The sequence below is a fragment of the Trachemys scripta genome, chromosome 2 (genome assembly GCF_013100865.1).
Source record: "Trachemys scripta elegans isolate TJP31775 chromosome 2, CAS_Tse_1.0, whole genome shotgun sequence".
Taxonomy (NCBI): domain Eukaryota; kingdom Metazoa; phylum Chordata; order Testudines; family Emydidae; genus Trachemys; species Trachemys scripta.
Window position 1 is genome coordinate 235,474,912 of NC_048299.1, and position 13,596 is coordinate 235,488,507.

Below are 13,596 nucleotides of genomic sequence, written 5' to 3' on the forward strand. Positions count from 1 at the left end.
GAAAATAAAATAAGAAATTTACCTTCATCTCTGATCTATGTGCAGTTCACAGCTGTTTATTGAATTAAATAGTTGTTTCGCTGAGGCAGTGACACAGTGTGGTTTCAATAACACTCACTAAGCCACTTTGTTGTTGTTTATTCAGGTTTGTAGCCAGAATACTAAGCTCCATAATCTGTTTCATTTACAGCAGTTAGTGAAAAGTTAGTAGCATTTGGTACTGCTAATGAAGGTCATAGAACGATCTGACTGCATGCCAGTTAATCATGTGTTTTCTTGCAGGACAAAAGCATGAAGAATGTTGCTGATGAGTATAAACATCTACGTCTCAAGAGGATTATTGATTTTAGATATGTTTTCTGTATCAGGCTACTGCTATTATTAGGTTTGGTGGAAAAGGGGTTTGTTATGGGGAGGCAGACATGCTTTTTGTTTTAGGACTGTTGGAAAAGGGCAGTTCTTATCTCCTAAGGTCTAAGTTGAAGGGTAACATTTTTGTAGCTAGGTGCCTGTCCACAGGCAATGCTCCTTCTTGTTGTTTTGAGCATCAGGGCCTGTGGGCATGGGCAGCGTGTGGCGACCCCTCTGGTCCCCCCACCTGGGAGCTGCTGTTAGAGTGATGTGCAGGTTGCTTTCAGGAGCTGCCCAAGGTAAACGCCGCCTGGCCAGAGCCTGACCCCTCCCTGTATCCCAAGCCCCAGCCTAGAGCTGGCACCCAAACTCCCTCCCAGCGCCCTCACCCCCTCCCACATCCCAACTCTCTGCCCCAGCCCAGAGCCCACTCCCTGCACCCAAACCCCCTCCTGCACCCAAACTTCCTCCCAGAGCCTGCACCCCCTCCCACACTCCAACCCCCTGCCCCAGCCCAGAGCCTGCACCTGGCACCCAAATTCTTCTGAAACCTGCACCCCTCACCCACTCCCACACCCCAACCTCTGTCCCAGCCCCCAGAGCCCTCACCTAAACTCCCACCCAGAATCCCCACCCCCTCCCACACCCACACCCCAACCTCCTGCCCCAGCCCAAAGCCTGCACCTAAATTCCCTCCCAGAGCCTGCACCCTGAACCCCCCCCCCCATATCCCAACCTCCTGCCCCAGCCCAGAGCTGGCAACTAAACTCCCTGCCAGAGCCCACACCCTGAGCCCCCTCCTCCACCCAAACTCCCTCCCAGACTCCAACCCCCCACCCCAGCCTGAGCAATGGAGGGGGGGGGGAGATGGTGAGTGGGGGACATGGCCTTTGAAAAGGGGTGAGGTAGGGGTGTGGCCTTGAGGGCTGGGAGCAGGGCAAGAGTGCGTTTGTGCCATTAGACAGTTGGCAACCTTAAGAGGGGCAGGGCCCCAGAGCATTTCTGGGGCAGGGCCAGCCCTTGTGCTGTGTCAGGGTCAGGTGCAGCCTCACTGCTGAGTCCGTGTCCTGGGGCAGGGAAAGGGCTGGAGGGTGATCTCCCACCTCTGTGCAGCCAGAGGCCTGCGCTCCCTACTGCCATGCTTGAGCCTCCACATATTTGACAAATAAAATGGGCAGAATTTTAAAATATTGTGCATAGATTTTTTTTATTTTTTGGCACAGAAATTCCCTCAGGAGTAAATATAGATGTATCTAGCAGTTGTATTTAAAGTAATACTGCATTTGAATATGTTTTGAGAAAGTTGTTGAAGACGACAAGACTATGAAACAGATTCCTGTTAGCAGTTACAACTGTTTTTATTGGTTTTGCTGTAATGAAACAAAGGAATACAAATGTTAAAGTAGTAGCTATACATACATTGATGTCTGCTTTAAATATTCTAAAAGATAATGGCTGACATTATGTGAGTCTTTAGCCAATTGTTTGTTATGTCTTAGCAAAACCTATTCAGTACAGTCTTGTTCCATATATAACCTAGGGGTTATAGTGGACCACAAGCTAAATATGAGTCAACAGTGTGATGCTGTTGCAAAAAAAGCAAACATGATTCTGGGATGCATTAACAGGTGTGTTGTGAGCAAGACACGAGAAGTCATTCTTCCGCTCTACTCTGCTCTGGTTAGGCCTCAGCTGGAGTATTGTGTCCAGTTCTGCGCGCCGCATTTTAAAAAAGATGTCGAGAAATTGGAAAGGGTCCAAAGAAGAGCAACAAGAATGATTAAAGGTCTTGAGAACATGACCTATGAAGGAAGGCTGAAAGAACTGGGTTTGTTTAGTTTGGAAAAGAGAAGACTGAGAGGGGACATGATAGCAGTTTTCAGGTATCTAAAAGGGTGTCATAAGGAGGAGGGAGAGAACTTGTTCACCTTAGCCTCTAAGGATAGAACCAGAAACAATGGGTTTAAACTGCAGCAAGGGAGGTCTAGGTTGGACATTAGGAAAAAGTTCCTAACTGTCAGGGTGGTTAAACACTGGAATAAATTGCCTAGGGAGGTTGTGGAATCTCCATCTCTGGAGATATTTAAGAGTAGGTTAGATAAATGTCTATCAGGGATGGTCTAGACAGTATTTGGTCCTGCCATGCGGGCAGGGGACTGGACTCGATGACCTCTCGAGGTCCCTTCCAGTCCTATAATCTATGAATCTATGAATCTATGAATCTATATGCTCCAAGGTGGATGGTTCTATTACACAATTACCAATCAAAAGAAATGAGATTCTTGATGGGGAAAGTTCAAAATGTAACCTATCCATGATTAAATTGAATTCTCTGGCTATTTTTAGCACTAGCAAGATTTTCTTTAGTACATATTTTTCTAGATTGGCCATTTATGAATATTATGGCAAGCAAGATTCACAGTTGGTGTAAATTTACAAAACTCCACTGAATTTAATGAAGCTATGCCTATTCACACCAGCTGGCTATCTGGCATCTATTCCTAAGCATCACCCTGTTCCTTCTACAGTCCCATCCTGTCCTGTTTGGGCCACATGTTGCTACCTTTACTATCGCGGAGCAGTGTCTTACTGCAGTAGTTTTACTGACTCCACAGGGGCTGTTTGCAGGGTAAAGTACTTGTGTAAAAGTAGCAAAATCTGGCCTTTGTGATGAATTTAGTCTCAACTAGCCTGAGAAGCATGTGACTTAAATCTACACTTAAACTTAGATATTTACAGTATGAAGGAGAGCTCTTTATCTCATTGACTACCTTTGTTTCCATGTTGTGCTAATAAGACAAGTGAAAGTAAATGAAACATGTTTTCCCTTGAAAATAGCAATATTTAGCACTTTTACAGTACTATTCAGTTTCAAAATACTTTTATAATATCAAATAAAATAAAGCACCTACAAGGCAAAAAGGACAAATATTAATTTTTATTGTGCAGACAACTGATAGCTAAAGTTGCATTAACAGAAGTGGTTCCTTTGCAAAAATTAACACATATTTACTATAGTTAAATGAAATCTTTGATTAGTTAGCCAAGCATGAACACTGACTTATTTTATTCAAAGGATTTATTTTGCTATTTATCATCACAATATCTAGGTTATTTAATACATTTAGTAAAAAGATTACAAAAATTTTAAAATACTTAAGGTAAAAGCCACACATTAAAATGCATTTGCTTCACAATGCACAAGAAACAGATTCATTTCAGTAAATACATTACAATCAATGGCAATAGCATATGGCAGGATATGAGCATTGTATCTTAACCAGAGATTCACTTTTTAAAATATTTTGTGAATTGTTATTGGCCTTTTGTTTAAATATATTGGTTTTGAGAAAATATTTTCACTTTGACTAATTCTTAATTACCTGGAATTAGGTTCTCACTTGTCTGCCCTTCAATGGCTGGGGAAGCCGATGATTGGTCAATATGAGGCTGCGGAATTGGGCCAGCTAAATGAGGGGAAAAGGGACATAGCATCCAACTTAAATACCATATATTAAAAAGCAGAAGCAATCTTTCTTAGGCTGGTTCTATAGTTAGTATTTTTTGTTCATGCTCTTAATCCAAAATCTCATCATTTAAACAACCCTCGACAAATGGAAATAAAGAGTCCACTGCAATCAGTGGAATTGTGACAGCATTAAATCTGAGTAACACAGTGATGAATCCGGAGCTATACTTTTAGATGACTATTTGAATGATCTGACCACTTATTGCATTTTATCACCTTTGTCACTGGCAAGTACAAAAATCTATCAAATATTCAGTGATGACATTGATGCATCTGTGTAATAAATCAGTTTGATAAAGAAAACAACTTTCTGTGAGTTCCCCTACTGCCCCCCCCCCCAATGTGGCAAACATCTTTTAAAGTTTTACTTTTAAAATGTTGGTAATTATTAGTTAAAACTCAGAAGAGTGCCTTTAAGATAAACTTCCTTGTTTAATTCAAGTTTGGTTTACAAAACTGCTTTTTAGCCAAAATTGTTTGTACCAAGCTTCTATCAAGTGTACATTAAAATGGCCTAGGTGTCAAGATCCCTTACCATTTATTAAGGGATTATTAATAAGTGATCTCAGTGTTTTTCATCTCAAAAGATCTTTACAAAAATCATATGTGAAACTTACACAGAAAGGACTTCATTCATACTGACATACAGCCACCTCTAGAATGATAGGTGACAACAGTTTAATGGCATAAAAATGTAAGAAAGTGAAAAATACCTTAAGGTTTTTTCTTATCTTATATGTTGAAAATGAGAAAAATAAATAAATAAATCATAGTGCACAATATTATACAATTCTCCAGTTTCTCTGTGAAGAAAAGTCTTGGTTTTTTTTTTTTTTGTGGTACTATACCTGCTCTGAACTGATAGTAATTGGTTCCTTATAGATAATCCAGGTGACACTCTCAAAAAGGGGAGGATGAGTCAGAGAACCAGGATAGGTCCAGTAATCCAAGGATCCAGGAAGTAAAGTTGATGGGTCAAAATTAGTAAATGGAGCTTTTTTACCCTGTGGAAAATGTGTTTCATTTAATGAGACTGATAGTGAGAGTATACATCAGTCAGATATTGTTTATATAAAAGATGAGAATAAGAATGGAGATTTTATGCACTGGAATGAAGTAGGGTTTGTTTTAAAAATACAGGTGTTTTCCTATGGGCTCAAACCTGCAAGGTGCTGAACACTGATCCTGATCCAGCACTTAAGCACATATTTAATGTTTTATTCTTGTTGAATTTAACAGGACTACTCATATGCTTACATGCTTTGCTTAGGACCTGACTGCTGAATTCCTCCCAGGATAAACCCATAACCCTTTGTAAATACTGTGTGGGAAATGCATCCTATATCTTAAATACATCATATGAGATTCATAACCTGTTTTACTTGAACATTTGGACAGCATGTATATATGTGGTAGGGTGTAGAAATGAGGCAAAACTAAGTCCAGTCAGTAGTTGGATATATGGTGAAAAGTGCTAAAGATAAACTGTGGATGGATGGATAGATACTTAAAATAACTTAAATTAATGGGAATTGAGAGCTCTTATCATTTTACAGGAGGCCCTTGGCAGCTTAAGTGCTGAGCATTAAGACTATAAATTATTCATTTGTACTTTTATAAAGGTCATGTGTATATCTACTTCTAGACTCAGAAAGGCAATTTAAGCTGGACGTTCAATATTGCCCCTACATGAGCAGCTTGAACCCTGGATTTCTATAACAAGTATACAGATGGAACTGCTATGCAATGCAATCTCATCACATTTCAAACTGGCATAAGGTAAGGAGCACAACTGAGAATTTCAAGAGTGAACTCACTAGATTCTAAATCAATTCCCTACTCTAAAGTATTGTGAGCATGCAGTGATGTTTACCTTAGTCTTTATCGAACCTAATGCCTTCACAATGTCCTGCACATGTTCATTAGGGGGACCAACCTGCAAATAGAAACAGTGAGAAAACTGTTGAATCATAAACATAACAATTAATTTATATTAACATTGAACCTTCTACTCCAAGATCTGAATATGGTTTAGAAATATAAATTAGTTTGGCCTCACAACCCCACTATAAAGTAGCTAAGATTTAGAGCTAAGCAAATCATTCATAAAATCAGATTGACACCTTTATTTGTGTGGAGTAAAATACTTTACTCCCCAAGTAGTGCCAATGAAATGAGTGGAGCTACTTGGTAGAATAAGCTACTACTCAACGTGAGTAACGGTGTCAGAATCTAGACTCTAATTAATAGTGTCTCTGACAAGCATAATACAACATTGGCTCAGTTATTTTTTCAGATTAACTGTGTGAATTAGTTCCGTTCAATTTGAGCCACACACTTGAATACAACAATGTCTTCCCATGCTCTGGAAGAGAACATTTTGGAAAACAACAACAACATATACTGCAATAATTTAGGTGTGTCTTGTGTAACTTTACAATAAAAACTATTGTCAGATATTTATAACTAAAGTAAAACAATAGTAATTAATTGGGAGTAGGCCAAACATTTTGACATATAAAACCAGAGACAATCCATTCAAAGATTCAGCAATATAAAGTTGTTTTGTATCCTACAGAGGTATCATGATAAAAAGGAGTTTAATAATGACTTGACCATTTCACTATTTGAGGTTGAAAAAAATAATCAGACTAATGAAATCTAAGACAAGTCAGAGATGTGTATCTAAATACAGATAATGTTGCTTTGTCTAGTCTCCTTTACTGAATGGGTTCTGGTTTGTGGATAGGATAATAAATAAAACAATTTGTAAAAGGGGAAACAAAAAGAGGTAAAAAACGGGTTTCACTATCTTGTGTAACTGACCTTCAGAAAAACAGCAATGATTGACAAACCATCAGGCTTATCTGAAGCCTCAGCAAAACTTGAATATTTGTCTGAATTCCAGTGAACCAGGTGAAGCTAAAAAGCAATTGACAGAGAAACAGTTACTAAAGCCAACAACATTAGAGACAAACCAAAGCTACATTCTTAGGGCTTGATCCTGCAATTGGCAGTGTGCACATGAACTACTGCTCCATCATGGAGCACCACTGACTTCACTTTGCTCATATGCTTTTAACTAAAGGCTTGTGACCTTAAATGGAAGGATGCAGAGCTACAGGCTTTTCCTGTAAAATATAGTGGGTATATAAATATATGTACCCCCCCCCCAAATAGAAAGAGTAGTTTTCTAACCCAGCCTCGAGCTATCTGCTGAGGATGCCATTATTACTATTTTTCTTTAAATTTTATTCTTGGAAATACTACTTTCTGGGATGCAACCCTTAGTCATACAGGAGGTTCTTACTCAGAGGAGTATCCTATTGATTGCAATAGAGTTAGTGGTGTGATTAACAGTTACAAGCCATATGCCTGTGATATGAGCAGGCATATCTAGAGGACAGTACATACTAGAAGTAGATATTTCAGTGGCTTTTCCTTTACATATCAGCTGTAAAAGGGCATGGTACTTTTGTTTAACATGAATGTTTTTGCCTATTGTGTAAGGTGTAATACTCAATAATAAGATACATGATGACAATATATTTAGAAATCTGGAAGTCCTGGAAATCATATGCTGAGGTTCTTAATTCACCTGAAATTTTAGAAATTATTAATATTTAGAAACATTTGGAAGTTCCTCAAGTTAGTAACTATGTAATATTAGCAGTCTAATCTAGTTTTATTGGTATAGAATTTTCCATCAATAGATCACCAAAAGCGGTACCGCTTATTAAAATGGCAATGGAAGATCACTAAAAGCAGGGGCACATTGCAGAAATCATCATGCAATGCACACAATTTTTAAAGACTGTGGTTTAAAGAAGTAAAAACGGGAAAGATTTTCCCAGCTATGTTTTTTAAGCTAAATGGAAGTCTTTCAACTGCAACAGCTTCATTTTTTAAAACTATTTTAAGTGGCTGATGCAAACTGATCTGTAATACATATTTTTTTTTCCAGTGTTGTTCAAACGCAGTCCAAGTTCACTATCTAATTATAGCAGGAAGCCGTTCTAAAGGGAGGCCCCTTTCATATCTTGGCTGCATAAATTAGATAGCTCTAGCACCATCAACAGTGGAAAATTTCCTAATAGGAAGAGCCTATTGGTTGTGAGAGGCACTGCCTAAATTACAGACAAATACGCCAGTCCATCTCATTAGATTCACATGTAATAATGGTCTAAAATCTAAAAGATTAGCCAAAAATAACATTGACTAAATTGTTCTTGGTATGTTGATAATGAAAAGCAAACAAAAGCAGTCAGTTCAGGAGTGGCTTTCATTTCTTGAAAAGTGAGTCTCAGTTAACAACCTTTCCTTCCATTATTTTCTTCCAGCTTTGCCCTCTCATTGCTATTCTCCTTAAGAAGCAACAGAAAGTTACATTCCAGCAACAAGCATTGATACTACAAGGTGCTGAATATCTTCAACTTCCACTGTCTTCAATGGTGGCTAGGGGTGATCAGGCCCTCTGCAAAGCAGCAAGCTTCTGATTCTATAAAGGGTTACGCATGTGAGTAGTTAGCTCCATAAATGCCAATAGGACTACTCACAAGAGTGCACACATGTTTGAAGCACTGGGCCCTCTTTTGGTACTTAAATATGGATTTAGGTGAAGTAAATTCGGGCAACCAAGTTTGAAAATGTTGGCTTCAAGTCCTAACTTTATCCTGCAAAATCCCCTTTGCACAGGCAGAGCAGGTTGTGGCTTGTGCAAACAGATGTAACTATCCAAGCAGTAAACATAGATACAGATGTTGCATGAGGATTTACATGTGCATATTCTTTTTGAGGGGGACATTTATGACTCAAGCTTTGAAAATGGGACCTTTACTTTTGTTTCATTGACTCTACCTCTGAGGCATATTTTGCTCCATCCACAGTGTGTTCAGAGCCATGATCATCAGCCTGGCCCCAGTGAAAGTGAAACTGATGCAGCCTGTAGTTTCCAGTCAGAGGTCCACCGGTCACCACTGCACAGAAATGAAATAACTTGTTAAAATCAAGTTAAGAGACCAGCACAGGCATCATAACATCCCCAAACTTCCCTAACTACATGTAGACAATTATAATATTAGATCTATTAGTCTATTTTAACATGTAATTTTCATTTGTAAATTAAAAAAAATAAGTGTGCATAGAAGCTCTTCGAAATAAAAATCTTGATATGTATGTATTATGGCTTAGTTACAGTAAATCAGCATGCCTGTCAAATTCAGCCCTAAAATTTATGTCAACTCAACATGACCAGAGACTATTAGTTACTTAAACGAGGAAACAAAAGACAGGAAAACATACAGTAGCAGCCGTTTGTTAGATACAAGATTAGGATTCCAAGAGTGACAGATGGAAACTACTTGTTAGATCACTAAGTTCATTCCCTTCCTAGGGCAGGAGAGAATCCACCACTAGAGGACACAATACTAGATCTTAAAATTGCCTTTCTGTGCAAGAAGAAAAACCAGTAATGTGTACAAGATATTCTGAGTCTAGTATATTAGTTTTTCCCATAATATTTTACAGCTAAGCTTAGATGTTCTTGTTAGTGATGTTGTAGGCCACCATCAATGATACATAAATTTCTAACATTGAAAGGTGTATTCAGTCCTACTGGCAGATAGGGTCTGCATTTGCTTAACCATCACACTAAGAATGACTTGTCTGAAGATTCATGCAGGAGATAGTAGTAGTATTTGCAAATCAGAAGCAGCAAACAGTGCCTCACAGTCCCTTTTTAAAGCAAAGCTAAATCCGTAACTCATATCTGAGTAGAGAATTGTTGGTAGGAAACCCACCAGAAAACAGTTATGATTGTGGATATTTTACTACCTGGAAATGTCCAGTAAATATGGCCAATTTTAAATTTGCTTGTAACAATGGATCACTTGCCAACAAATCCTCATTTTAAAATGACATATTTCAGATCTTGCATGGAGTGTAAAGTTATATCATCACATGGTATAGCATGCTAAATCAGTGAGTACATTTGAATTGGTATTTATGCTGCTGAAAGTCCATTTGCCTTTGTTTCTAGTCAAGGGTCAGAAAAAAAAATGTTTAAAATCAAACAAACAAACAAACAAACAAAAAAAAACTCGGCTCACTAACCTGATCGGTTATCCTTGTCCTCAAAGTTCACGTGGAAGGAGTGTCCAACGTTGACAATCTCTTTGCAGGTGCTCAAATTCCAGGAGATCTGGAGATGCCCCAGAGCTGGATCTTTTTTGACATCCTTGGTTTTAATGTCAATAGGGGACTGATAGTTTCCATTGGCAATAGGGTATAATTTGTGCCACTGGTCGGGTCCTAGACAGACAAATTTATGTCTCATTTAATTCTTAATTGCTACTTTAGGTTTTATATTTTAATATTGAATTGTGGTGTTTTCTTGTATAGCTATAAAAATAATAGATTAGACCTCTTTAAAATAGCAAGAAATAGATCATTCTATATGGTTTGATCACTGATTTGTGTCACCTTTTATCAAAAAAAAAAATAGATCTCATCTTGGTCAGTTCAATTAGTTTGCTATTAAGGCAAGTTATTCTTACCATTGTTGCCTTGATAACGCCAGTTCAGACTTGCCATGTTCTTCTAACTGCAGGATCTTGTCTTCAAAAATAAATTGGTGGTGCCTGTAGTAGCTAATTCTGGGATGAGGTCTGCGCTTTACTTCACCACAGAATTTCTGCCTTACACTCGGGAGTTTATATACATCATCAAGTAAGGGATTTCGTAATACTTTATAATCAGATTTTAGTGAGTCACCTGATCTCATGACATGAGAAATGGTTAAAAAAAAGAGAGAGAGAGGGGGTTGGAAGATAAAGAGGTTTTCAGTTTATTTACCCTTACTGTTTTGATTCAGTGAATATGTTAAGTTTATGTACTGTAAGACTCAGATAAGATTTTAAAAGCCAGACCCTTTTATTTGTAAAAATGTTGGCAAAAGGAGTCTGCCACATTAAACCTCCTCAGCCAAACTCTGCCTTTGAATTCAATGGGAGCAGCAGGGTACTCTTCACTTTTGAAAATCCAGGCCACTTTTCAGGTGCCTAAATATGGATTAGGAACCCAACTTCAGGCATTCATTTTTAAGATGTTGGTCTTGGTACTTTGGGGGGGATGTAAAATAAATACAAGCAGTTCTAATATTTTGATGTGTTAATTATAGTGTGTGGCAGAGCTCTGACCTTGTCCCCGGAGGTCCTGCGCTTCTAGGCAGTATATGCTAGCCTCAGTGGCTCTCTGTGACCCTCCATGTAGCCCTTCTCTCTTTAGGACCAGGGTTACAGTCTACTGAGCCCTTTTCATCATAAGCCAGCAAGGAGGTTGGTGAGAGAATTCCCACAGTCTCTGTTGTCCCTAGGGCTTGTTTTAGAACAGTTTAGCCTCCTGTCCTGACAGGGGCCTGACTTCCCCTCCCAGGAAGCGTTCCGGTAGTGGTGGGTTGGGGGGAACCCAGGCCCACCCTCTACTCCAGGTTCCAGCCCAGGGACCCTAATGGTAGCAGCTGTTGGCAGCCAACCTTTCACTGCCAGAGTTGCTACATTTCCCTGGGCCACTTCCCCACAGCTCTCCTGCTTCTCCCTTATCTTAGGGCTCCCTTATCAATAACTTGATGGTGTCTTCATTAACCAGTCCTTCAGCTGCACTTGCTCTCCTCTGCCTGACTGGAGTGAGCCCTTTTTATAGTATCAGCGGGCCTTAATTAGAGTCAGGTGGTCACATTAGCTTAATGGCCTCACCTGACTCTTTGCAGGTTAATTGGAGTCAGGTGTTCTCATTAACCTGGAGCAGCCCCTGCTCTGGTCAGTCAGGGAACAGAAAACTGTTAATCCAGTGGCCGGTATATCTGCCTTCTGCTATTCTGCTGTACCCAACTGGCCTGGGTCTATCACAAATGTTAAATACTGGCTTAATATTATTCACAACAATAGTCTTCTTAATAATTATTCAGGTCCAGACCATCCCTGATGGATCCAAAAGTGTCCGGGATGGTGCCAGACTCCAGCAGATCTGGGGGTATCTGCTAGTTTTGGGGATAGGGTCTGTAGTATTTTCCAGGGAGGGAAGATCCTCATTGAGGTATCCTTCCCTAGACCCACTTTTGCATGGATTTTCTGAAAGAAAATCTGTGCCATAAATGTTTGTTAATAACAACAGAGATATTTCTCTAAAGCTTTAATCTAGTCATTATAGTCCCAATTCAGCATCATATCCCTATTCAGGACAGCACTTAATCAAATGTTGGCTTGAATCAGGATGGATTTTAAGTGCTTTCCTGAATAGGGGCCTATAGTGTCAACCCACCATTTATCAAGTGGTTTCAGATCCAATAAGAGTGATGCTCTTTTTTCAATAATAAAATATTTTGGCCTGATCCTGCTTTCCTTACTTAGGCTAAAGCAGTTGGATTTTGCTTGAATAAAATTTGCAGAATCTGGCTCTTAAATGCCTAGCAGTAGAATTCCATGTATAAAAACTTGAATTTCATAATACAATATAATTAAATAGTTGTGCAGTTTTTTGCCAGCTTTTGTTAAGGATAGAAAATCAAGGTAACTATTTCTACATAAAAAAAGGTTCAACATAACATATTTAAGCATTGCCCCGTCATCCTGAGTTGCAGAAATATGAACCTGTTTACATTTTTCTGTTACTGCTGCAAACCGTTCTTGGTAGTAAACTGCTGATATCAGAATCATGCAGATGTCCACAGCTGAGGTCAGGCACATAAGATATACTGCTGTGTTATTTTCATTTCATAGCCTGCAGAACTTGTCACATTGATTCCAAGATTGACTATGTTGTATATTCTAATGTGAAAATCAATATACTTCTCTGAGAATAATGGAAGAAATGAAAAAATTCACTTGCACGATAGCCATAGCATATGATCTTGAAAATTGTATACCACAGTCAGTCAGAATCAGGGTGTAATGACTTCCATTTCACACTCACTCTTCCTCTGTTGCATATCACCTGTATGCCAATGAGAATAGACCTCAGGAGGTCTAGTCCAACCCCCTGCTCAAAGTAGGACCAACTCCAACTAAATCATCCCAGCCAGGGCTTTGTCAAGCTGGGCCTTAAAATCTATAAAAATGGAGATTCCACCACCTCCCTAGGCAGGGCTGTCCCGAGGGTGATGCAGGGCCTGGGGTGGCTGGCCAATCGCACTGGCCCATGGGGCCCCCCAAAGCGTGGGGCCCAGAGCAGTCGCCCCTATTCGCCCTACCCAAGGGACAGCTCTGTCCCTAAGTAACCCATTCCAGTGCTTCAGCACTCTCCTAGTGAAATAGTTTTTCCTAATATCCAACCTAGACCTCCCCCACTGGAACTTGAGACCATTGCTCCTTGTTCTGTCATCTGCCACCACTGAGAACAGCCGAGCTCCATCCTATACTAGCACTAGAAAAGGTTCAGAAAAGGACAACTAAAATGATTAAGGGTTTGGAACGGATCCCATATGAGGAGAGATTAAAGAGGCTGAGACTCATAAATTCATGGTGGTTAAGTCCATTAATGGCTATTAGCCAGGACGAGTAAGGAATGGTGTCCCTAGCCTCTGTCTGTCAGAGGGTGGAGATGGATGGCAGGACAGAGATCACTTGATCATTGCCTGTTAGGTTCACTCCCTCTGGGGCACCTGGCATTGGCGATTGTCGGTAGACAGGATACTGGGCTAGATGAACCTTTGGTCTGACCCG

The 13,596-nt window shown here is 39.6% G+C and overlaps 2 protein-coding genes across 3 annotated transcripts in view; one reads left to right on the top strand and one right to left on the bottom strand.

The window, feature by feature from the left end:
* LOC117873626 (carbonic anhydrase 13-like) overlaps positions 1-8,740 on the top strand; it is a 59,828-nt gene extending 51,088 nt beyond the window's left edge. The window contains exons 8-9 of the transcript XR_004644776.1: positions 5,526-5,659; positions 8,221-8,740. The gene's annotated coding sequence lies outside the window, so the exon portion shown is untranslated. The remainder of the gene's footprint in view (positions 1-5,525; positions 5,660-8,220) is intronic.
* On the bottom strand, positions 1,590-10,598 carry LOC117873627 (carbonic anhydrase 1-like). 2 transcript variants are annotated; one of them, XM_034763215.1, is made up of 8 exons: positions 10,435-10,598; positions 9,992-10,189; positions 8,738-8,856; positions 6,707-6,802; positions 5,754-5,816; positions 4,729-4,884; positions 3,735-3,818; positions 1,590-1,721 (listed from the first exon to the last, which is right to left on the bottom strand). In XM_034763215.1, exons 1-7 carry the CDS (start codon positions 10,469-10,471, stop codon positions 3,741-3,743), a joined length of 747 nt encoding a protein of 248 aa, XP_034619106.1. In that variant the 5' UTR covers positions 10,472-10,598; the 3' UTR covers positions 1,590-1,721; positions 3,735-3,740. The 2 variants fall into 2 exon arrangements, with proteins under 2 accessions (XP_034619106.1, XP_034619105.1); XM_034763214.1 differs by lacking the exon at positions 1,590-1,721 and having other exon boundaries at positions 3,275-3,818.
* Between the last annotated feature and the right edge of the window lie 2,998 nt (positions 10,599-13,596).

Coding starts and splice junctions, on each gene's coding strand:
- LOC117873627 (XM_034763215.1), bottom strand. CDS start 10,471: ATGGCAAGTCTGAACTGGCGTTATCAAGGCAACAATG. Junction 5,817..6,706: donor TCATTGCTGTTTTTCTGAAG/GTCAGTTACACA, acceptor TTCTATTTGCAG/GTTGGTCCCCCTAATGAACA. Junction 4,885..5,753: donor TAGGTTCGATAAAGACTAAG/GTAAACATCACT, acceptor CATTTTCCACAG/GGTAAAAAAGCTCCATTTAC.